This window comes from Ictidomys tridecemlineatus, chromosome 7 (assembly GCF_052094955.1).
Source record: "Ictidomys tridecemlineatus isolate mIctTri1 chromosome 7, mIctTri1.hap1, whole genome shotgun sequence".
Lineage (NCBI taxonomy): Eukaryota > Metazoa > Chordata > Mammalia > Rodentia > Sciuridae > Ictidomys > Ictidomys tridecemlineatus.
The window spans coordinates 115208885-115234348 of record NC_135483.1 but is presented as its reverse complement, the minus strand read 5'-3'; the positions used below and the strand labels follow the sequence as shown (position 1 = coordinate 115234348).

Sequence of the window (25464 nt, the reverse complement as noted above, 5' to 3'; positions counted from 1 at the left end):
CTAAAATCATATTATTTCCAAAATCAGACTCAATGAGTGATAGCTTAAAAACAAAATTCATGCTTGGATCCAAAGGAGGGATTATAGCATCTTGCATATATTCTTATTTAAGTAAAATAGCATATTTTTAGATTCAATAAATCTCCCTAATATTTGAGTACACATTTATTTACCAACAGAAATGAATGTCGATAAAATTTATCAGTCAAGAACAGCCAAGAGTAACTTCCTTAGATAAGCCGTGTAAAATACACTTCAGGACAAATGATACCCAAGTATCTCTTTCCCTCCCCTGCATCTTCCATTCTAGAACAGCAGAGGGAGAAATGACTGCCATCAGATGAATGGCATCTAGGGCCAGAGGATGTCCATGTTTTTATTTTACCAGGCTAGGCCCTCCTTTGCATACCTCACATGAGCACCCAGTCAAATCAAATCAGCATAGTCAGTGCTGAGATGCCAAGGAGCCACCAGATGGCAGCAATGCTTTTATGAATAATGCAGCATTCTGTGTAGTCCATCTAAGATTTCCTGTTAATAATAGAACGATCCTTACTTTAGCAAAAGGACAAATTTGTTCATAATGAAGCCAGCCATTATTTTCACATCACTGGGTATATTTTGTGGGGCTCATTTTTTTAAAAGTATTTGGGCTCCCCAAATGTTAATTTTCATATACATTAAACATTAAACTGCTGCTGGATTTTAGTTTGATACTGTGGTATAAAATGCCTGTGGCTTGAAACAAATACTTCCTTTTCTGGTGGAAAAAAAACATTTGCAGTTATCAGTGTTGCCATATAACTTCCTACAAGGGCTTCCTACAATTTTCTGCTATCCTGCTCAGTGTCTTCTATACATTGAGTGTATTCATCACCTTGCTTTCTACTATTTGATCTTAAATCATCAATCAAGTATCAGAAGTTTGGCTTTTGATTGATCGTGGGTGTAGGAATTTTAAAATGAAGCACTGCTTGAATTCACATTCTAAACAAAACCAAGCCTCTCAGGTCTTCCTAAGTTGCTTGAGAAGAGAATCCTCAGTGTCAGTGTTTCTTTCCTTTTGGGAGATATCTCTGATTTTTCTTAATTTTTCCACTGTAAATATCCTAGTTTCAGAATCAAATAGTTCACTGCTAAATAAATGCTCTAAATATTCCCTGTGAATGTCCCTTCTCTGGTAGAGTAACTTCATACCTATCTGTTGACACGTTATCCAAAAAGAGTTTGAAAAGCTTCCTCCACAGTTATTCCCCAATATCAGCCATTTCATTTCATTGTTTCACTTGGGCCATCTCTCAACATACTCTGTTGCTGAAATAAAAGAGCGACCTCCTCCCCTCTTCAGATACCAAGAATCCTTAACTTTCCTGTACCGTTTTATATCCTTGCTCTTGAATAGTTGTTATTTAACATGTTTTCAGTACCATGTTTCCCTGTCATGTCAGGAGTCTCTAAACACAAATCCTGCAAGTGGCCTCTCCAGTTCTGCGTGAGTGCTGGTGTTTTCCTTTCATCATAAACTTAGTGTATTTCCCTTGCATTCATTTCCAGCCTTTGTTTACGGATGTTTGCTTTATTATTTTCTTATGCTGCCTTAAACATTGCTCTCAGGTTTCAGCGTTTTGTTCACCACTGCCCAGATTTTTCTCCTGCTCAGTGGCTTGTGGCATAATAAACAGTGAATACTTCTCTTGCCTTCGGATCCAACCTCATTGCCTTACACTTCCCAGAATGGAATGGCACAGGCTACTTATCTGCCAGTGACCCTATGCTCTCTAAAAGCACTCAATTTTATTTCACCTTGTGTCATCCTTATGGACATAAAATGTGATACCATTTATTGGACCCATCTATTGTGTACCAGCTTTAGGGATTTTTGAAAATTAAACTGTACCTTTTTCTGGAATAGGTCTGTTTGTACAAAAAAACATCATACTCAGCATGAAGTTAATATGACTACTCTCTTTCACAAATATAAAGTAAGAATTTTCAAACAGATAATAAAAAGAGATCCCTTGGTTTGCACACTGTCTTGCCATAATCAATGTAATATTTTCTTTACATAAGATGAAAATCACAAGCAGAAAAAGAACATAACACTTGATGATTTTACTTCCAACCCGGAAAGTGCCTCAGCAGCAGTGGTCAATTTTGCTCAGGTTGTTGTATGTGGTCTAAAGTCGAGGGTTTGATCCCTATGTGGCTGGTTGGCCTCACTCTGACTATGTGGAGAGGGGGAAAATGTACCATTAGCCAAAGGAATGGATGGTACAAAACCCATCACACTTCTCTACCAAAATATCAAGAAATAGAGTATTTTCTGAGAGAAGGGATTCATAACATGATGCCAGCAAACGAAGAAGAGCTTGTTGCAGTTCGCCTGGTGTCAGTCTGAAACTCAGAATTCATTCCAAAGTCTCAATTCTTATCTTTGAGCACATAAAGTCAGCAATTCCAGAAGGTGAGGCAAAGTGACTGAGCCTAGCAGTGATCTAAGTTCATTAGATCACATGCATCCATTCTTTTTCTAGAATGTCAGAAACAGAATAAGCCATGCTGATAATTTTCCCTTTCATTTTTAAATTTTGATAGATTTTAGAAACTTTAATTTTGGTTCCCTTGACTGATTTTAGAAAATTATGTATCAATGTGGCTATTGTAACCTTTTAGTTTTATTCTGCCTTGATTCTAGGTCAAAGAAAAATAATACAGTAAGGTTGCATTATGCCCTTCAGTAGTTAGTAGAATGACAAAGTGTACAAATGAGTTCAGATCCTGAGCTAAGGCTTCAACCTGTGTGCTTCACAGAATCACACTTGGTATTGTTTTTGTTACCAATCTACTTAATTTATATATGTAGAATCCAGGTTATATATACTTTTAAAAAGACCTTCATTGTTTTCCAAAATTAAATCTGCAAAGAGACATTGATTCTCAAGTCACCTGGTCTGAACTGAATGGCATGTGCATCTCTAAGGAGTATGCTTTCTACCCTTCTACTCCATTTCGCTTCTCTTTGAATTCAGCAGAGCTAACATGTTCTTTTTGTCTCACTAAAATTGTTACAATAAGTTTTATTCCCTGCTCTTTATCTCTCTTTTCTGCAATCTTACATACCCCTAACTTCCATAATACTTAATCATATCCCTCATTATAAAATTATGTCCTTCCTTCAGAAAAAAAAATTGTGTGATCCTATCAATCACAGTAAAAACAAACATCACAAAAATAATCATCTACCTCTCCTTCCAATCAGATATAATTACCATTCCAATCTCAGTAGAGAGGCAATGTTAACATTGTCTCTGTCATTTGGGGGCATCCGTTTTGCACTTGTCTCTCAGTTACCTTTTACAAGTTGCTGTTTCATAGTTTGATAGAAGCTCCTTCAGAAAAGAAATGCTTTTCTCAAAGGGTTAACTTTGATATACTATTAACTAACATATTGATTAGATAGTACATCATTGATACTATTTATTTTAAAAAGCATAATACTAAAAGTGATTTAAGTAAGGTTTGAAGACATAGTCTTTGTTACACAATGAATCAGAAGCCTTTTACATGGTGTATTAAAGTTTGGTCTATGGTTGAGAATGCATTAAAAAGAAATATTCAGAAATTCTGAGCTGCCTTTTACAAATATCCCCCTCATCTTGATTATTCTGAAATCCACATCTTGAATTTCCCTCAAAATATTATGAGATGATGTGGTTAGTAGTTAAATAATGACATCTTGTTGTACTTATATAAAACTCACTCCTTTGTAGTTGCTTTAAAATACATCAAAGAGTCACTTTATTTTAACATTAACACAGATGGAAGGCAGGTAGGGGAAGGCCTATTATCTCTTATTTTCTTGGTGTGACAAACTGTAAGGTAGAGGAGTAATCCTGCCCTGGTTCTACAAAAAGTTACAACTGACAAATCCAAAACTGGAACTCAGGTCCCCAGGCTCAGGGGCTCTCATCACCATACCTTCTGAATAATGGATGGATATCTAATAGGTAGATAAAATGATTGAGGACAAGCTATAAAGCAAAAAACAACTGTATTAGACATTAATGCTTCTCTTACTCTAGTTTATTTTTAATGTCATGCCTTTTAAGATCCTGTGAATAATTCCCTGAAGTGAAACCAGCTTTACTCAAAACCTAATGCATGTATAAATGTGAAGAATCATCCTTTTGCATTTAGTTTAACTACAAGCATTGAAAAATGAAAGAGAAAATTGGTAAAAGCTCAGAATTATTTTTAAACCACCACTTTTAACACAAGGAAATGGATAAAAGCAAAATACCAGTAGTTTTCCTTTTGACTTAAAATGGTATTTTCCAAGATGTTATTAAATTATCTTCGCATTAATAAACTTAAGTAGTACTTAAACATTTTAAGCTAAGACATATTCGGATCAGGAAGAGCAATCAAATTATTTTTAAATGTAATGCATATCCATGGAAAATATTACATGAATATGTTTAATATACATTATAGCCAGAAGACTTCATCCAAACTCAGAAAAGTAATCCAAGTAATGATAAACCTGTTCTGAGGACTACTTTACTTGTAGAGGAAAGAATCTGTCTCCTGAGAGGTATTAAAGTATTAAAAAAAGAATCTCAACTGGGAAATTCGACCATGATATTTGTTGAGGTTATAAATTGATTATTGGGAAAGATGAATAGACTTATCTATTCTAGTCATTTAATTTTTTTCTGCCTTTCAAGTAAACAATTGACATATTCCTTATCAGCCATGATTCATTAATTTATAGAATTATCTTATTTGATAATGAATGAATGAATGCATGAATCTATAGAGGAGTCCAACGCATATTCAAAAGTAAAATTTTATTAAATATTATTTTAAATGTAAATAAAAATCTGAGGCCTAGTCACTGACTGCCTTGAGAAAAGATAAGACTTTAGAGTACAAATAAATGAACCATTTAAATGAATAAATGGCTAGCTACTCTCTTATACCTTATAATGAAAAGTACCAATATCTTCATGTTCTATATTCCTGTTTCAACCTTGGGAATCTTTTACTACAAGGTCTGTATTGTGGACAAACTATCCTAAATATTTCATGAAAGAAATCGTTTTTCCTGAATGAATGCAACTTTAGCCTTAAAAAGTAATAGTTTAATCAGTTAAAATATGTCCAACCTTCTAGTATAGTAAGTGTAGGGCAGTATTTGATATAGTTTTTCTTCATATTTTCTTTGGGAGGCAAAACTAATTTACATGACAGAATAAAGAATATTTAAGTGCTAAATTAAATAGCATGGAATTAATTACACTGCATTAGAACTCTCGTATATTTAGTAAAGGGGTACTCCCTTGGAGATTGGGGACTGTGTAAGAGGCATATCATCTATTTGATAACCATGTCAGGAAGTTCCTTTTCCTAGACTTTTGAAGGAAGAAAGGAAATATAAGAAACAATATAAGTAAACATTTTCTTTCAACTTTGAACCGGAAAGATATTAAAAAAAACTAAAAAAATTCTGTATTGTTTTAAACCATTTTTCAGTCATGTTCTCAAATGAATTTCCTATGAAAAGGCTTTGGAAGCCTAATGTGCCCAGTAAAGAGAAAGAAGATGGAAGAAGCACTGTTTGTGTCAAGGATGCTGCCTGAGAGTACTGCCATCCTTCAACATGGTTTTATTTAGTTATTACAACTCTCTCTGTGTAAATGACATTTAGGATTATTTAAGATTATGTTGTAATCCTTTTAATCCTTAGTGCTTTAAATTTCAGGCTAAACACCAAAGAGCAAACTAGCACTTAGGAAGAATGTTTAAAGCATGTGATTTGAACATAAATCTTTTTATTCACTTCTTTCCTGATGAAGACCTAGTGTTGCTCTTAAGTTCACTGAGAAAACTTATACCACAGTTCATTACAAATCACTTGGTTGCTAAATGTTTTATCAAGCAAAAACAAATTTGTGATGGTCCTTGACAGTTATGCTTTCTGCAGAATTAAGCAAAAGTTAGCAGCAATGAACATTTACTAATTTGACTTAGAATTTGTGTGGAATTTATAACACAAAGTATCTTTCTGTGTTTGTGCATGTGTATGTGTGTATGTGTGTGTGTGTGTGTGTGTATGTGTGTGTACATAAATGCTCACTTTACTAAACTCAAGTATTAGATGCGTGTATACACATACACACATACATTATACACAAAATATATATATTTTTACACATACTTATTTTAACATGTTATAACATTACTATATATTCCTTTGTACAGAAGTTAACAGTAATTTTAAAAATACATCACTTTTTATTAAGTATTATCAATTGGATCAAAGATGGTTCTGTTACAAAGTAGGTAGGTGTTCTTGAATTCAGCAAAAGAGCAACATTTTGATTTGATTGACCAAAAGTTCTTAAATACTAAAGCCTAGTCATTAATGTTGTCACTGTAATGTCAACATGTGCCAATCAAATAAGGCTGAATTCACACAATGAGTTTGATAGGACTTTGACTATGAAGGAAATATAGCCTTTAATACAAAGAAAAAAAATGAACAAATATCCAAGCAGCATATAGAAACAAATGAAGCTAGTGAAATCTTCCAACATGTGTGTGTATGTGTGTGTGTGTGTGTTTATGTGTGTGTGTGTGTATTTGAGACAACTGTGTGCCCATGTGGCTTTCAATTATCTCAGGCACTCGCAATTTTTTGTTTGTTTTTGTATTCATTTTAAGTTGGACTTCTCTGCAGACACTGTAATTATGTGGCATATAATTGCTAATCCATCACCTTTTTAAAGACAGATTTCAAATTTTAAATTATTTCTAATTTTGCACTTCTTTGATTTTTCTTGAACTAAAAATCTCAATAGTCATTTGCTATCTGTAATCTATAATTCATAGACTGAGATTGAACACTAAGCCTAATTCAAACTTGGAATTTTAAAGCTATTTCTGATGTAGCGCATCAGCTGAAGCTCTGATGGTCTTTTTGTCAGGAAGAAATACTTCATTATTCTTAAGGTAATGAAACCCCTGCACACACACACTTCAACATCCAACAATGCCTTAATACCATGTTTTTGAGATATAATCGTGTTTATTCTGATCATTTGAGAGTTAGACCAGCTAATGTATCTAATCAAATATTGATGTAAGTCATCTAGATTTAGCTCTCTGGCAAATTCTTCCCGATGCTTTTTTGTTAACAGAACTACAAAAGCTGTTTATATTGTTCCTCTGAAAGGCTTACTCTCATAGCTTGTATCTATAGATACATACTAGTAAATTATACCTAAGTTCGTACATTTTGGTGATGAAAGATTTTAGCATTACCAGAAACCTAATGATTCATCCATAAAGAATAAAGCAGAAAACAAAACTTGAATCATTTTTAAGCTTTGCTCATTCTCTTGTTTCTCCAAAGGATCTAAGACCATATGCATATAATCACCGAGGTCCCATGAATGGTTCAATTACACTACAAACAATGCTAGCTACTGAGATTTTTATTCCCCAAAAGTTACAAAAAATGAGAATAATTTAAATTTTTTTGAAGTATCTATATTTAGAAATGTGGAAAGTGAGGAAAATTACAAATTGAGATATTTAGTGATATTCATGAAATCTTATGACTTTATATTCCACTAGTATAAGCAATTTTATTGTATAACTATGCTTACTATACCCATAAACCTTTTTCTTCTTGTAGCCCTGTATACATGATGTATAGATGACTGTCAACATCAATCATGACCATTCACAAGGTCGACAGGATAGTTTAGCCCATTTTCAAAAGTTTCTATCATTCAAGATTTATGTTCATAAATTTGAATTTAATGTATTTCTTTTACAACTACGGTGATGAGGATGCTAAAATCACAATACTTATGAAGACTACAACATTTAGCATACCTGATTCTCTAGGTTGTTATACAGATTATGATTATAATCTTCAAAATTATTATTTATAGCAGATTAACAAAAAGAGCAAGAGTGGAGAAAGAATATATCACTGATATACCACTGCTCACTTTAAAGCAAATTTATTTCTCCTATTTTAATCTCACAAAACACTTTTTCATCACTCTTGGGATTAGACCATTGATTTCTGGGTGTGTTGGGCTGTCCAGATAGTGTGCCTGCCTTCTTGCCTTTCCTCTTTCCTCCTGTCTTTTAAATTTTATTTTTATTAAAAAATATTAATTGTATATATTCTCTCAATTTCATTTCTTTTTGGTAATAAAATATCTCTTCACCTAAGTAGAATAAAACTAGAACCAAACAAATATTCCAGAATATGACAAAAATTGTTGGTTTCTTTTAAAAATCTAAATGGTCCCAAATTATTTGGCCATACCAGAATTACTATTTGGAAAAAGCAGCCTATACTGGAAAAGAGCATTTTCCCCCTCTAGTAAGAATGTAGGTATCAAATTTCACCTATCTATAAGATACATACTATAAGACTCCATATATTAATCTCACCACAAAATTTAAGAACAGAAGAATTTACTTTTCTTCAAGAACCTGATTGTTGTTAAAAGATACATTATGAAAAATTGCAATAATCTGGCTCCATTGGCTGCTAAATGATATAAAATGTGAAATATGCTTATAAAGTTATGGGTTATTTTAGAAATATAAAAGTTAAATTTCATTTAAAAGTGTAAAAAATATCAACCTCTATATTCTAAAATTATTAATTGCCAAAGAAAACCATGCCATATGATGTAGTTTGGTAACATATGTGAAAAAATTACCAATTTCTTCTCTTTCAAGGATTTCATCTGATTCTTTCCATTGAATGGAATATAATTATAATTATTAACCACAGTGGTTTTTTTCCAAAAACTTTATGCAATGTAAAATGATATAATTTTCATAGCTGTTCAGCTCTCTTCATCCTTACTACTTACACTGGTGAATGTAATTAATGACCAGAAGACAGTTGTGACAATGAATCAAAATAGTTTGTAATTAGTGAATCTTCATTTATGTACATTTGAAAATTTGACAATATATCTATTTAAGTAAAGCATTCTAGGTTGGAATTCCAAACAGCTATCAAATTCATTTCAAAATTCAATGACCTATGTGTAAAGCTAATCAAAATCAACATGCAACATGTATTTTGTGTTTAGATAGCAACCAGCCACCAGGGAAAAACAAAAAACAAACCAAAGATTCAACAAGGAAGAGAAGTCAGTCTTTCATAATGACCTTCAGACAACTAGTTCATGCACATGAAAACATCACAAGAAGGTAGTCTGATTTTGATTACCCAAGAGACATCAGATTTAGAAGGAATAGGAATAAATTGAATATATGTAACATTCTTACCTGAAAGACATTCTTTCTGCTTGATTTTTCTTTGGCCCATTCAATATGTGCTCCACACAAATCCACACTTTCTGGTTTGTGCCCACTTTTCTGTAAATAAAAATGAAATAAGAATAAAAAGCACACATCATTGGAGATGCATGTCAGAGAAAATAAGAGTTTATTGAGTTAGAAGCTATACATATTTATGATTAAAAAGCCTATCTATTTTTTCTTCTAGGAGAAACCCAATTTATAAGATTTGGGATGGAGAGAGACTTCATAATTTTAACTCTCTAAACTTCAAAGTCCATTTTAAAATTTCATTAGTTGTAGATAATGACAAAAACAAATACATAAAATGTTGTTTTCTGATGTTATTTAGTAATCCTAAAGAAATGCAAGCTTTAAAATGTTTCCTTAAGAATGAATGTTGCTATTCAATAGCTAATGCAATGTAAAAGCATATAAAGTTATATACTTAGACCTAAGAGGAAACATAAAGTTAGTAAATCATAATGTAATGGAAACCCCACACAGAGATTTAGCTTTGTGACTTTAACAAAGTTACTTGGGATTTGGCTACATCATCTAGAAAACAGATCAGGTGCATTAATAAATCTCAAAATCCTTTTGTAGGTTTGCCTTTTGTAGGTTTGTGTTTCGTATGCTAACAAATCCAACAAGTATTTATTAAGTGTCAACTATGTGCCTTTTATGAGTTCACTTTTTGACTTGGAAGACTAAAGACTATGCACATGAGTATATGTATACTTTTATCTAATAAATTTAGTTTAGACCAAATAGATTATAGTGTGTGTGCTTCTAGTTACATGGTAACAATGTGGATACTACTTAAAAGTTGTTTTATTTCAATAATTCTTAATAGTCCATTAATAGAAATATTAATTCTGTTTGCCAAAATATTTTCATTTTAATCTGATTCAAGTGCGTAACAATTAGAAAACATTAAATTCATACAACATAGCAAGTTTTTTCATTATTTTTTCAAAGACATGTCACATTTGAAAGACTTTTCAACTATTTTCATAGTTTCACTCTAGGTTTCTCTATAGATGAGTTCAGTAACTTTCTTTCCTCAAGTATTTTTCCATAGACTATATTAAAATCTTAGCATACAAAGCTTATAATACTTTAGGCAGTATTTTCAATGGCAGGAACTTCAGGTTAAAACATGAAATTATGAATAAAATTATAAAATATTAAAATAAATTATCTATCCATAATTGTTTCCTTATAGTCACTGTGTCCAATTTTATCAATTTAAAGAAACAAGTTTTTTTTTTCAGAAAAAGCTGAAAGATCCATTTTTATAGTAAATTGTGAGATTTTAGTTTTGGGCAACTCAATCAGTTTTTGAAGAAATATCATAAATCCCAGTGTATCATTCCTTCAGAATAAATTCAGCTGGCAAGACAGAGTTGATAGCATATTATTTCCATGTTATTTAATAGGAACCTCATGAAAAAACCAACAAAATAAGACATATCCCTTAAAGATATTTCAAATTGTGACAGATTTTTATTGGTTCACTCATCTTCTGCCACCAGGTGACCACTATTATGAATGATCCCCAAAATGATAATGATAATTATTGCCAAGGGATTTCTGGTAAAATAAATGTTTAAAATCAAATGCTTCTTGTAGAGTTTATTGAATTATAGGATAATCCAAACCAACAAAAATAACCATTAAGAGTATAAGATATAGCAAGACCCTCAGCAACTGAGGGCTGGTGATGTAGCTCAGTGGTTAACTGTCCCTGGGTTTGATTCCCAGTGCCAAAACAAACAAACAAAGAAAAACCAGACAAAAGAGCTTATCTTTCCCATATAATATAGTGGGGGGGGGAGACCAAATTATTTCAAATAAGAGGCATTTTTAATATGCCAAGCCTTTTCCTTAGGCCTTTCATCTAGGAATTCATTTAATTCTTACAATTGTTAAGGTCATTATTATTAGTACAAATTATTAACAACTGAGATGGCTATTATTATTATCACCATTGTAGTTAGGTAAGAAAGTATGCCAGAATGGTTCTGGCATGGCAGAACTTTCCCAAGGTAACACAGCTACAAAAGAAAAGGCCAGAATTTAAATTCAAGTAGAGTCACTTCTAAGTCTATTCTTAACCACTACTGGTCCTTGAAAATTGAATAAACACTGTGATCATCCTCATGCTAAAACACAGAAGAATTTGGGAAAGCTACAGCTTTCTCACTAGAATCCAGGACAGACATATTGATCTTGTTTATGTCCTCTGCTAAACTTGATCTTGCATTAGGCCCTGTAAACCACCTGTTTATCTGGACTACCTCCCAATCTTCACATAGCTGGCTCCTTACCCAGTAGCTCCTAGTTAATTTCACCTTGCCAGAGAGTGTTCTTTGACTGTCTTTTATATAAAAGAGCTGTGCCCCAGAACTACTATCCTATGTCTTGTTTTAATTTCTTTCCTCCTAACTAAAATTAGCATATATATTTTTATATACTGACTGTTTGTGTTTCCCCCACTAGAATTAAGCTCCTTGAGTTAAGGCCTTGTTTGCCTTTTCCTCTGCTGTTTTTCCCAATGTATGGAACAGTGCCTGGCACATACTTGTTCAATGAGTATCTGCTGAATTCATGAATGAAGAAAAAATATCAAAATGCAACTAGTTTTTGTGCTTTGGAAAGAAGGCTTGAGTGTCTTAAAATTCCCAATTTTATAGCAATTAAGATTTGTAGTTTAAAAAAGTGTTAAGCAGTCTTTTGTTCATGATATAGAAAAATGATACAGTTTAATGGACTCCTGTGGGTTGAATGTGGAATTTCAGGGAATCATTGAGTAAGTATTTACTGCATTCCTATTATGTGGCATTGTGTTAGTGACTTTCTCTGCTGGACACAAGGGCTGCAGAGTTAAGGAAAATATTGACTCTTCCTCTAAGAATACCATATTAGATCTAGCTTTAACACAATTACCTATAGACTCTATATGATTAATATCTAGAGGAAACCCATTAAAAAGCAATCTAAGTTTGCATGGTGTTCTTGCCATCTAGTTATGCCAATCTATAACTGTTCTCTTCAGTATCATATGCTAAATCTCATGACCTTGGCACATGGCGTGGGTTTATCACTATCCAAATTCCGTGCATCACTCTCAGTCATTTCCAGGTGCTCATTCATGTGAATACTCCTTCCACAACTCTTGCCCCATCTCCTGGCATTCTTTACAACCTCACTCCTCCACCTCCACTGCAATTTACAGATCTTCACTATGCTTCATATCTAAGAAATTCCACTTTATGAGTTCTCTTTACTCTCATCCTGTTCTCATGGTTGCCTCCTCCTTAGTACACTCTCCCAGTTCCCAAGTCACTCCTGGCTCCCCTTCCTTTCATGTCCAAGCTGTGTCCTATAGTCAGTTCAACCATGCCTTCACTCACCATCCTCAAGTGACACCTCTCTCAACTATTTGTCCTTCTAATAATCTTTCTCATATATCCTCATTTTTGATAAGTGACTTTTGATTTCTCAGGGTAGCACTTTTATAAAGAATAACCACCTCCTTCACTGGGTCTTTGACTTTTCTTAAAAAATGTTTTGTGATCCTAGTCAATTTCTGTGCACATGACAATTCTCTCCCAAAGCTTTAGCTCCTTGGATAGTTTGCTCTTCACACATAGAGATCAAAGGACCTATTAATAAATGAAAATAAATAATTCATCTCAGAATGATAGTTTATAAAAAAAGAAATACACAGGATCTTAAGAATATAATATTTCCATTTATCCTAACTTTAAGAAGAAACAAGTATTATGGAATAATCAAATTAAATAACAAAAATTTAGGGTGAATTTAGAAGTATGTTAGAACAATCAAAGTTATTAGGATAAAGTTAAAACAAATAAATAGATCAAATTCAAGAAGAGAAAACAAAAATTAATAGATAAAGAACTGTAAAACTGATGCCAATATGTACTTCATTTTCACAAACCTAACGTAGGCATAAACTGAAGAATAACTTTAGGGACAGAGGAGTATTAAAAGGAAAACATTTTTTAGTATTTAAGTGTTAAACATTGAAAAGAAGTAGTTCAGAAAATTTGTAGAACTTTTTTGGAAGACAATCAAGATTTTATTCAAGAAGCCGGAAGTTAAAGCATCCTTTAATAGAAAACATATTTCTGATTCTACAGCTATACAACATACAAAAATGTCTGCTAATGAATTGCATGATGCCATTGGATCATATTGTACATCATTATAAAAATAAGTTTTTAAAATTTTTGACTAAATATGGATTTGAATCTGAGAATGTATATATCATATCTCTTCTGGGATAAACTTAAAATAGAAATGACTGATTTTTTAAATATTTAAACAGAATTATTTAGGAGTTACTACTTTTGGACAATAAAACATAAAAGCCTCTTTTACTGGAGCAATATGAAGTCATTAAAAGCTGATCCTGGGTCTTAGCTACTTCTATTTTTTATTATTCTCTTAATCCATCTTCATCACTTCCCAATAATATAGCTGACAGAATATTCTATATATAACATTTTTTCTCTGACTTAAACTTTTGAGTTCAGCTTTTTTTTTTTATTTGTGGGGTTATGGGGGTCCATAGTCTAATATATATTAAGAAAATATCAAAGACCAGCTGCTGTATTGCTAATATTTTCCATGGTGAAGACAGAGCATGTTTGTAAGCAACAAATCATCAGGCCAGTCGTTCTCATTCCCTCATTACAAGATGTGTTTTAAAAAAAGATAAAGCTCAGATTTATGAAATAGGTTATTAGCTACCATTTTTTATTTTGGATTAATTGCTGTTCTAGAATATAGACTCAGATTGTCCTTATCATTTTGAAACATGAAACACAAAATCTGTTTAAAGGAATTAAGTTTTAACTCATAACTCGTTTTGATTCTGGAAAATTGTTCATGAAGGAGGACAAAACTCACTTATAAATTCTCATTTGGGCAAAATGATTTAGGAAAGAGTGCTGAATGGATACCTGATCTTATTAATGTCTAAAGTATGGCCCCTGTCAACAGAGAGAGGATACTTTGATTATAAGATGTGAGTTTTATGTATATGAATATAAATGATGTTAATAATAACTGAAATTGTTTCTACAGTGAAATTTCTCAATATATTACATGACCAAATCAAACCAGATTTTCAGAAAAAGTAAACCTTTGCTAGTGATTTGGGGTATTAGAATGTTGTATACTTTTGGGTTTTTTGTTTATGTTTTTATGAGAAAATATTCTCTACTTTTTAAGAAATTAACACTGCGTTTATTTCTGAATTAAAATCTCCCTAGAATAAACACAATAGCTTTTACTTAGTCTACATTGGTTGTATGCTCATCCTGTTTTAAAAATGTACATTACATAACAAGCTAATTGGATTCTGCAAAGTGAACAGCTTGAGCATACTTTCAACATCTCAGGTGCTTCTTGAGAGTCTGTCCTTAGATAGTTGTACACTGCATCAGCTATCACTTGTAGATGACTAACCCTGCTTGGGACATAAGAATGACCACTTCTTGAAATGCTAGGTCCTCATTCCAGACTGCCAGAGGGTAGGTCAAGCTTTTGCTTTCATCCGCAAATTCCAGATTTGGTTGAAATGCTACTTTTCAGGATGTTAGATCTGGCTTTCTGGGTAGCTACCCAAAGGGGAGACCAGTGTCTATATGAAGAAAGCAAGTAAAGGTGTTGCGTAATGAAATTAAACCAAAGGGAAGTTGGAGATGGAAAAGAACACAGCAGATGAAAACTTTCTTCTTTTATTCCCTCATTCCCACAGTTACTTTAAGTTTTCTCCAGCCTATTTGCATCTTCTTTCTAAGCTGAGCAGGGTACCTACCAGTGATCCTCTTCATTGCTTTGAGGCGCACTGTAGAATGGCATGTATCATGGTAACACATCTCCTGCACCACTTTCCAACATTTCTTGCTCACTTTTTCTCTTATTTCATTCTCTGTGCCATCTAAGACACTGATGTTACTCTCCCTGTAGCAGAGATGGATACTTCTCCACCAAAATGTGTGCTGTGTTCCCTTCTTTGAGTGTCTAGAGATGTCACTGGTGAATAGCTCACCAGCTGGAGACACATTTTTTTCTCAATTCCTTTTGCATCAAAATTTGGCATGTTCCTTATCTGTACCACTGAACATGAGCAAAAATGATGTCAGACATGTCAGACACTTCTAGGATAAAGACTTATAGAGCATGCATATTTTTACCATTCTCCATCTGCAACTACTCATACCAATATATTGTTACATTTAGTAGTAATAACAATAATAAAAATATCAAATATAATTAAGATTTATTCTGTTTGTTATATCCCAGAAGCATTACACCAATTTTGCAACATATAATTTTAAGTGGTAGGTACCCTTTATAGGTCCATGTTGCAGTTGAGCTAACCAAGGATTTTAGTAAAAAATAAATCTGATATTTCCAGCCTAGGTGTCTAACCTGAACACTCCTAAATTTACCTAATTTGGTATCCTGCTACATAATGCATTTCATTTCAGTAGTAAATTTTTAAGGAAGAATAAATGAATATATTCTGTAAATTTAAAAATTGCTCTGCACGGAAAAAGTCCATTTTATCTTAGATAAATGCAAGCTCTAAAACAGATGTATTACATTGACCAAAATGATAAACCACAGAAAGTCTAGCTTCATAATTAAAATAGTTTCCTGAGAGTGCCTAAGGTGAGGTTTATTGAGGGACAGTAAGCTATTATCCATTTATAAGGAGTCCTATCAATTTCATAGATTTTTGTGGTTATAAAAATTATGTAAGATATAGAATTTATTATACTTAATGGCCAAATCTTGAGAAAATTATAACCAGAGAACATGGCTTCATTTATAATAATATCGATCACTGGATTTCATTTTTTTCCTCACAAAGTTTATGTAAATAATATACTAGAATTAAATTTCTGTTTTCCTTTCTTCTTTTATTTTTATTTCTACCTGCCATCTTCCACAATGTGGGTGGTAGCATTGTTTCTCAATACTGGCTTCATGATGAAGGCTTGTGATGATGCACCCATGACAATGCCGCTAAGCTGCACTGATGACAACCATGCTGATGCTGCCACAGTGCTAACATTGCGAGAATCACAACACCAGGGAGAAATTTTTAAATGTCTGTTAGGCAAAGGTTGGTAGCTCTGTTGTTACCCCTCCATTCCTCATAAAATCTTGAACAAGGGTCTGTGTAAGGGCTCAATACTCATGTACAAAGATAAAATTATTTCATATTCATTTTGCTCAGAATACTCAATAATTCATGAATAGCTTTCTGATTGAAACTATTTTCATCTTTTTACTAAATCACATCATTTCACTCCCATAAATAAGTTCATTTTGTTGCTAAAGTCATACTACAGTGAATGAACATTAGATGTATTGCATTATTTAATTAATGCTTGTGTGCATTATTCACACTGAAAGCAAACAGTATTAAAAAGAGTAAACAAATTATTTTAATGAGAACTTTTATATTATTACTTTTTTGCTTCCAAGGTTATGACTGAATGAAGGGTTTGGTAAAATTAATAAGTTTATAAAATGCTTTGGAAAGTTCTCTGCTTTAAGAAAGTAGTCATAGAAGTAGAGAGTAAAATGATGGTTACCAGAAGCTGAGAATGTGAAGAAGGCTATGTGGAGATGTTGGTCAAAGGGCACATAGTTTTGGTTAGACAACAGGAATAAGTTCTGGAGATGCACTGTATAACATGTGTGGGAGACAACCTTGCATGTGACTGAGTCATAATCCCCAGCTGGGTGCTGAGGCACTCAGTCACAGAAATGTGGCAGAGCTTTCCCCACCCTTCTTGGGATTGAGGGTCAGTGTCTCCTGGGTGGGTGTGTCTTGCTACAGCCCCATAGGTGAAGCTATGCTCACCTGTTCCTTTGTAATATAACCCCTTGCCCTGTTTAGGATAGAATGTTCCATGCAAGGGCCTTGTGTGTGTCCCCTTCTCTTACTGTGCCCTTGGGTGTGGTCTACCCAGGTGTCAGTCAACCTGTTGACAGTGGACATCATGAAGATAGACTCAGCCCCCTGAAACCTGACCCCTTGCCTCATTTGAATAGCTTCTCCTCAATAAAAGAGGTCAGCACGTGCTCTCACTCTCTCTCTTCCTGTGAACCCTTAAGATCAGCCATCACAGCGACCCCAAAGAAAAAGGTATTTGTGTCTTTTGTGTGGTTATTTTGCACAGCACAGTTAGCCCAGTTTACCTGAAGTGACCCCTGAGCCTTTTAGTCTCAAGAACAGAAACCCGGCAAACATGGGCATTATATTTGATGATAATTTTGTATGCTTGAGTATTGCTAAGAGAGTACATTTTATTTGTTCTAAGCATAAAAAAATAGAAAATATGTGAAATGATGGACACATTAATTAGTTTGACTTATTCATCCCATGATGTATAAATACATCAAACAATATGCCACAGTAACATACATACACAATTTTAAATTAAAATTTGCCACTTGGGTGTCCAATTAAAAGTATTGGTACAATTTAAAATGAGAAATATACAAGTAGCAAAAAAAGAGTCTGGTAAACAATGAGTAGAGTATATAAAATGTTTATAGTATTTGCTTCTATTAAGCTATGGTAGGTAGTCTATTGTTGCACCTCCATTTTTTACAATCGTCCATTTCTCAAAATAGTATAATGAAATGTTTATTGTGCTTCTGAATTTATGTCAAAAATGATACTAAGTTTTCAGAGCAGTAAGTAATCAATAGAATAGAAACAGAGGATCTCACCCATCTAACCAAGGAGCAGGAATTCCACTTGATCTAATTGTTGGTGAATGTGAAGACAAGAGAATATTTTTTAATGTAGAAAGACTTTACACAATCTGTTTGTTTTAATAGGGTGTAACACTGAACAAATCTTCTGTAGCAGTATAAATAAATTCCCTTCTATGTTTGCAACTGGGACTCATTATTGTACTAATACACCTAGGTTCTTAGGACAGTTTATTTTTAGTTCTCCTAAGATGAATTGCCCTGCTTGTTTACTTTGCGCTAGAACTTCTGTAAAAATGACTATATTGTTAAAGGTCAAAGACATATAAAAATATCGAAATATTTTTCAGTGAAAAGATGGTCTGTTATTTACTAAATGTATCTGAGACACAATGATGACAAAGTTAGCCATTTTGCAATTATATCTATCAATAAGAGTCCAATCCTTACTGTTCTCATCCATATTTGCACTATGTGATGCCTGGCAGTAATTGTTAATTGTTCATAGAATAAATTATCCTTTGACTCTAGGATAATTTCACATGTCCCATTTTGTTTTTTTTTAATTTCAATTAACATGTTGTTGAAAACTCTGAATCTCTCTTAATATGGTAATGCTTTTGTTTATTATTGATTACAAATGGCTCCATATCACCTAAAGAACAAAATCATCTTTTCTCATCTTCCTCTTCAAGGTTTTTTGTAAGCCAGTTCCGTGTTGACTTTGTAACCAAATTCTATTCTTTGCTGTTTCAGAACTTAGTTCCTCACCTGTTATGAAGCATTGCTGGCATTGCTCCCAGGCATTTTGTAGAAGAAATACAAAACAGTCTGGACTGAGGCACATTCACTGTAGGCCTCAGGGAACCTCCATTAAAATGTTTTCAAGACATGACCAGCACACAGTTCATTGAGGAAGGCATGAGATCTATCTATAATCTCTATAAAGTAAACCTACCACTTAAGAAATTAATTTCTAATATTTTACCATTGTTTTCTCTTATTTCTATACAAAATTACTTATGTTCCTATATCTGCATCAAAATCTCATTTATCAAAAACATGTTCAAATATCACTTCCTCTACAAATATACTGAGAAGGCTTTCTAGTCAGAACCAATTGCTGGCTCCTCTGAGTTACCAAACACTAACACAGGCCCCTTTTGTGCCATTTTAGGGAAACTACTAATGCCTACTTTTTCTTTTTCTGTAGTTACTCAATTTATGGGCATACTTTCTATTTGCTTTTAGACCTTCCATAAAATGTTCTGAGTCTGATTTATATTTTTTTAATCTTTCAGAACAATTAGAATAGTAGCTTAAAAGTTGAAACTGCCCAATGATATTTGTAGCATGATCAAATGGAGTCATATAGGCTGAGCATTACTTGCAAAATCAGTTCTTAAAAAAGACTATCTATACTTAAATCTATGGCTCTATCTAACATGTTTCCCTATAATTTTTATGACTTTGATTATGGTTTATTATAATAAAATATTTATGTCCACATCACCTTTACCATATTGTAAATGCCTTGGGAGCAGGGGTTATGTGTTTATTATTCATGTGAATTTCCCTGGGTTTAAAAAAAAAACAATATTTGAAACCTGGCAGTAATTGTTAATTGTTCATAGAATAAACATATGAGGGATTCTCTAAATTAAACAAATAAAAAAACCTTCTTATTCATGAAGCCATCCATTAATGGGTTTGGTCTAACCAGGAACACACATTTATAATGTCCCATGCACACAATCAGATATTTACTCCACACACCAGTCAAAAACTCTAAATTCACAAACCCAACAAGGTACTTTAGGAGCAAGCTGCATTTGAAGTGACAGAATCAACTGACAAACTTCACTGATAGTAATATGAGTAACTATATCTGAAAAATGCAAGCAGTGTGGGTCAAGGCCTCAGAGGGAACATCAAACTAACAACTGTTGTCTCTAAGACTTATCTAGCCCCAGATGAAAAATAAATAGATATGTCAGTGTTTTTAAGGCAAAAGATTTTGATCCAGCACTAAATGAGATTGAGCTAAGATTCTAGAAGAATCAGCTTTTGGATCCCTCTTACTTTGGATCCCTAATAGGCTTGGCTCTTTTAAGACACATTACATTGGGTTGTAGTGCTATTTGGTATATGTTTTGCTAAAAGAAAAGCACAGTAGATTATTCTAGGATGAAGATGCCTGGAGAATACTAATGTAACCTTTTGAAGATTTGCCCCTATAGCGTATCTCAGCCCATGGCCCTCATTTCAAGACTTTTCTTTTATCCTATCTTCCAATTAAACCAAAAAATTCATTTCTCTTTGTAGCACACATACTCTGCCTATTCTCAGTCATTGTTCCTGTTTTTCATTCCCCTGTATTCCCTGCCCACAAATCTTCACATATTGAAATTATAACCATCCTTCAAGGCCCGATTCAAATCATTCACAGATGTGAGCTCTCCCTCTTTTAAATATATTAAAAAAATTAAAAAAAACAGAAACAAAAAACAAAAACAAAACTCTATTTGTCTTACTTCATCTCATTCTATTTTTTGGCACATATTTTTATAAGGCAAAGACTATCTTGATTATATCTCTATGCCTTATATGTAGCCCTAACGAGCAAGCTGTTCATTGTAGAATTTCAATACATATTCTTATGAAGTCTTTTCCCACCAAGGCTTATATAAATAGCACAAACTTGATTAACCAAATGCATACTTAAATTAAAGTGAGGTAGAATATAATGAGAAGTGTTATTTGGATCAACTCTTCCACTGAAAATAATGAAAAACGATGGATAAAAGATTTTTTTAGATTACCTTAAAAGAATTGCAAGTCTAAAAAGACAGTGGGGACTGCCAGAGTAAATATTTTTGTGAGGTCAGAATTTGAACCTAGAGAGGGAAGCTGAGTATCAAAGCAACATTACCACCCTTATTCTCAGGTTATTTATTTATCCTATACATTTGAGCTTTAGTTAATCAACCTCATAGAATAACAGAACATGGTCTTGCCTAAGGTCTTATGAAAGGATAACACAGATCCAATATTAAATGTGTTTCCTCTATTCAATTACAGAGGAATTTTAAAAAGACAGCCATGGTAAATAAGTGGTAAAGAGATGAAAAAAAGGAAAAGTGAAGAACAATCCTGACCCTGTGAGGTGGTGGCATAGCTGTAGCCCTGCTATTCTGTAGATAGAACCTGAGAATTTTGTATTGTTAAATTGAAGTTAACAGTCATTGGAACCAGTCCCAGACTCCTTGAGAAAAATGTAAAACTTTATAGAGTAGGACACATTTATCTTAGGCTTCAGAGAACCTCCTATGATAAAGGTCCAATCACAATGATTCATATACAATGATAAGTGGATACACAAAGGAAAAAAGGAACATAAGTAAGAACCAGCAGACACAGATAGACACAGACTTCTGATATTAAATAACAAGAAACAGATTATAAAACAAGTATGCCTCCTACTTTTAACAAATGAAAGAATAGTCTTAAAAATACCTTCAGGAGCCGGGTACAGTGGCACACACCTGTAATCTCAGTGTCTTGGGAGGCTGAAGCAGGAGGGTCATGAGTTCAAAACCAGCTTCAGCAATGGCAAGGCGCTAAGCAACTCAGTGAGACACTATCTCTAAATAAATACAAAACAGGGATCGGGATGTGGCTCAGTGGTTGAGTACCCTGAGTTCAATCTCAGGTACCCCCTCAAAAAAAGGTAAGGAGAAAACTATAGGCAGCAACTGGAGAACAGCAGTTATACTGACTGGTAACTTCTTGATTGCAATAATGCATGACAGAAAACAATGGAATGATATCTTTGATGTCTTAAAAGAAAATGAATTAGAAGTTCTATATCTAGACAGAATATGTATTTCCAGAATGAGGAAGAATTAGAGACTTTTTTGAATAAGCAGACACTGAGGCAGGATCTTACTACAGTATCTTTAATACAAGAATTTTTCAGAATATATTCCAAACAGAAGGAAAAGTGGTTCTAGAAAGCAAATCTCAAATTTAAGAGGAAGTAAATACTAAAGAACACTGCAAATATTGGGAAATATAAACCAATACTGGTTTTGAAAGAAACAATAATGTCTCTTGGTGTTAAAAAAATTATGATATCAAACAGGAATAGCATGTACATTGAGATGGGGATAAATGGATTAAAAAATTATAAGGTAATATTAAGAAGAGTATAAAGAATTAGACTAGTTCTAGTCTTTGATACATATGATAAATAACTTTGATAAGTATGTTGTAATCGTAGGATAATTGCTAAAAGAACAGAAATCAAACTAGTAGAGAAAAACGATGGAAAGATGACGTATTAAAGAACAGCAACAAAAAGACCTACATACTGATAAAAGCAAGAAAAAAAAAGAAAGAAGCATACAATATGATTTCATTTACATAAATTCAAAGCAAACTGTTTTTAAGGGGTTTTGATATAGGTGAGATAATTAAAATTATAATTAAAATTTTTATAATTTTTATAATAAGATACTGACCAAAACGCAAGCCAATGGCTAATTTTGGGGCAAGAAAGAGGCTGTGATGACAAAGGGACAGGTGACAGGTGGGGCTTGTGGAGGGCTGGCTGCGTCTGTATCTTGGCCTCAGCTGTGCTTACACAGGTTATTGAATAAGAATTATTGCAGTGTACATGGATGTGTTCTATTTTTAACTAAAAATGGCTTCTGCATTATTTTGTAGCATCTTTTAAAATTTATCTTGAGTTTTAAATCACAGTACATTTCTTTTAAATTATGAGAATATGAACACCATTCTTTCTTTCATAACTCAGAAAATTGTGTCCAGAGACACCAGCAGTTTTCAAATGCTCCTCCTGACCAGCCATCCTGGACCAAGCTTGTTCTGGTTTGAGGTAAATTGAACAAAATAGAGACGTGCATGCATATGCACAAGGGAGACAATTTTCTTTCTCCATAAAATATGTCTCCTTTTCTGAAATTTTATCCTTCCTAGATGTTGGATTGTGATATTTTATAAAGTCCTTTCGGTTATAGCATGATAATGATAGTAGGTGGTTGGTTACTCTTTAATTTCTATCAAAAAATAAAAAAATAAAATAGATGAATCATTCTTTTTCTTTAATAGGTTCCTGAGGACCTACAGAATGCAAATCACTAATCTCCTCAGATCAGGGAGGTAATTCTGTATCTATTTTTAGGAGAAGGTTCCTTTTGATAAAAATGTGACTTCAATTTGTTTATGAACTGAATGCTGTGTCCCCTAAATGCAAGTGTTGAGTCCTAACCTTCAGTGTCATGATATCAGGAGTAAAACCATTGGGAGGTGATTAGGCAACGGAGGGACAGCCCTCATGATAGGACTATTGCCTTTACATGAAGACATGAAGAGCAATAAGAGCTTGGTCTCTCTCTACCCTCTATCACATGAGGTTACAGCAGAATGATGGCCAAATGCACCCACACTGAGTACCCTCAGCAGACACCAGATGTCTCCATGCCTTGACTTTGGACTTCCTGGTATTCAGAACTGTTAGAAGTAAATCTCTGCTTAAGCCACCCAGTCTGTGTTATTCTGTAAAGCAGTTCTAAGTGAAGAAAACTGACATGAACTGAAAGAACTTCAGGGAGAAAAAGAGGTAGTCAAACATGGAATGTAGGTTCAGGCACAATATTCTGTGACACGCATATTAAATATGAAAATGGGAAGAGTGAGACCCAGTGAAATAAGAAAGGGGCTCTCAGAAAATATGCAGAAGTTTACTTCTGGATATACAAATGGATGGGTTTCTTCATTTTTAGTATTAGTGTCTGCACACAATATTTTATGCTGCCCATCGACACACATTTCTTTGTTGGAAAGCCATGCATGTTGGTGTTCCTTGAATTAATAAATTCCTTCTTCTATAAATGTCTGAATCAACTCAAGTACAATAATATCATAATTCAACAGAATAATAATATCATGATTATACCATATTCTAAGTTATGTACAGTATATTTTTAAGTAGAACATTAATAATTGTTTTATTTTATATATTATTTTATATTTTTATTTTATATATTGTCTTAATTGTTTTATATTAAATATTTAATTGTTTTATATATTTTAATTGTTTTATATGTTTATGTATTGTTTTAACTGTTTTATATATTTTTGGTTTTATTATATTACTTTTATTACTTACGAATTATTTTGGCAGATAGCATGATCTCCAATTTTATAGGTGAGGGTTGGAAACTCAACTTTGTCAACTACAAAGTAGTAAAAATAGAATTATATCCCTTCTTGTCCAACTTCAAAGCTTGCTCTTAGCTACTTTGCTTCTTTGTCTTGCTGCTGCATTACAGATCATTCTATAAAGATTAAAATACTATTTATGCTTTTAAACCACATTCTACATCACTCAGACAGCTTCTACTGACCCCTTGGAGGAATGGATTTTTTTTTAACCAGAAGCACAATGAACACCAGGACATGTCAAAGGGGGAGCAAAGGAAATTCAGAAACTTGAGCATAAATCTTTTAAAATAAAACCACGACATCTTTAATCAAGGCCTGGCAATCATCGTATCGTTTCTTTGAGGCTCCAATTGGTAAATGTGGGCTATCCCACTAGGCCTTTAATACTTGGTTAGAAATGAATCCAAGAAGTTGACTAGCAAGACAATTCATGCAGTACAAACACGAATCTGTAATTCTCTTCCCCATTACCACAAAACAGTTAGTTCCTGCACTGAATTCACTTTGAAGACAATGAGTGCCTGGGAGAAACCATAAGAGCATTGAAAATGGGGCCAGAAGTAATAAATAGGGACTGCCAAAAAAATGCTTTCGAATTTCTTCTACAAGTCAGAGCTATTGTCAGTTTGTAACAATTCTGAAGGTTGAACTGGAGGCATACAATTAGTAAGCTAACTTGCAAGGTTTGCCTACAATCTAAAAGCAGTTTTCTTTCACCTGTATATAATTAAACAGCTGAGAATTATATCTCCTGGTACGAGGAGATTAAAATAATAAAATAAAAGTAAACCAAATGCTTTAAAATGGAGTCTAATCTCTCTCCATTATCCCAGCACATTCACATAAACTCTGCTCCAATGGAATTCTTCTCACTCAGCAGGATGAAGATCATCTTCTCAGCAGCCAAACCCAGCAAGGCCAGCCACTCTCCTCCCTTCCCAACATCCCCTTAGAACACATTCAAAGGGAAGACAAAGGCCCTGCAAGTAGATGAGGTTGTTTTGTGCCTGGCCCTTAGGGGTATTTTATTTTCTTAAAAAGATTATCTCAAACTTACTGTAGCCAAAAAATGAAAACAAAACAGAACCT

The 25464-nt window shown here is 33.4% G+C and overlaps 1 protein-coding gene across 2 annotated transcripts in view; it reads right to left on the bottom strand.

Annotated features, from left to right (window-relative positions):
- The window catches only part of Arhgap15 (Rho GTPase activating protein 15), a 591785-nt gene that overhangs the window by 473567 nt on the left and 92754 nt on the right, over positions 1-25464 (bottom strand). For both annotated transcript variants that reach the window (XM_021723074.3, XM_040294270.2), the window contains one exon: positions 9334-9423. In XM_021723074.3, coding sequence (XP_021578749.2) covers positions 9334-9423 — 90 coding nt within the window. The remainder of the gene's footprint in view (positions 1-9333; positions 9424-25464) is intronic.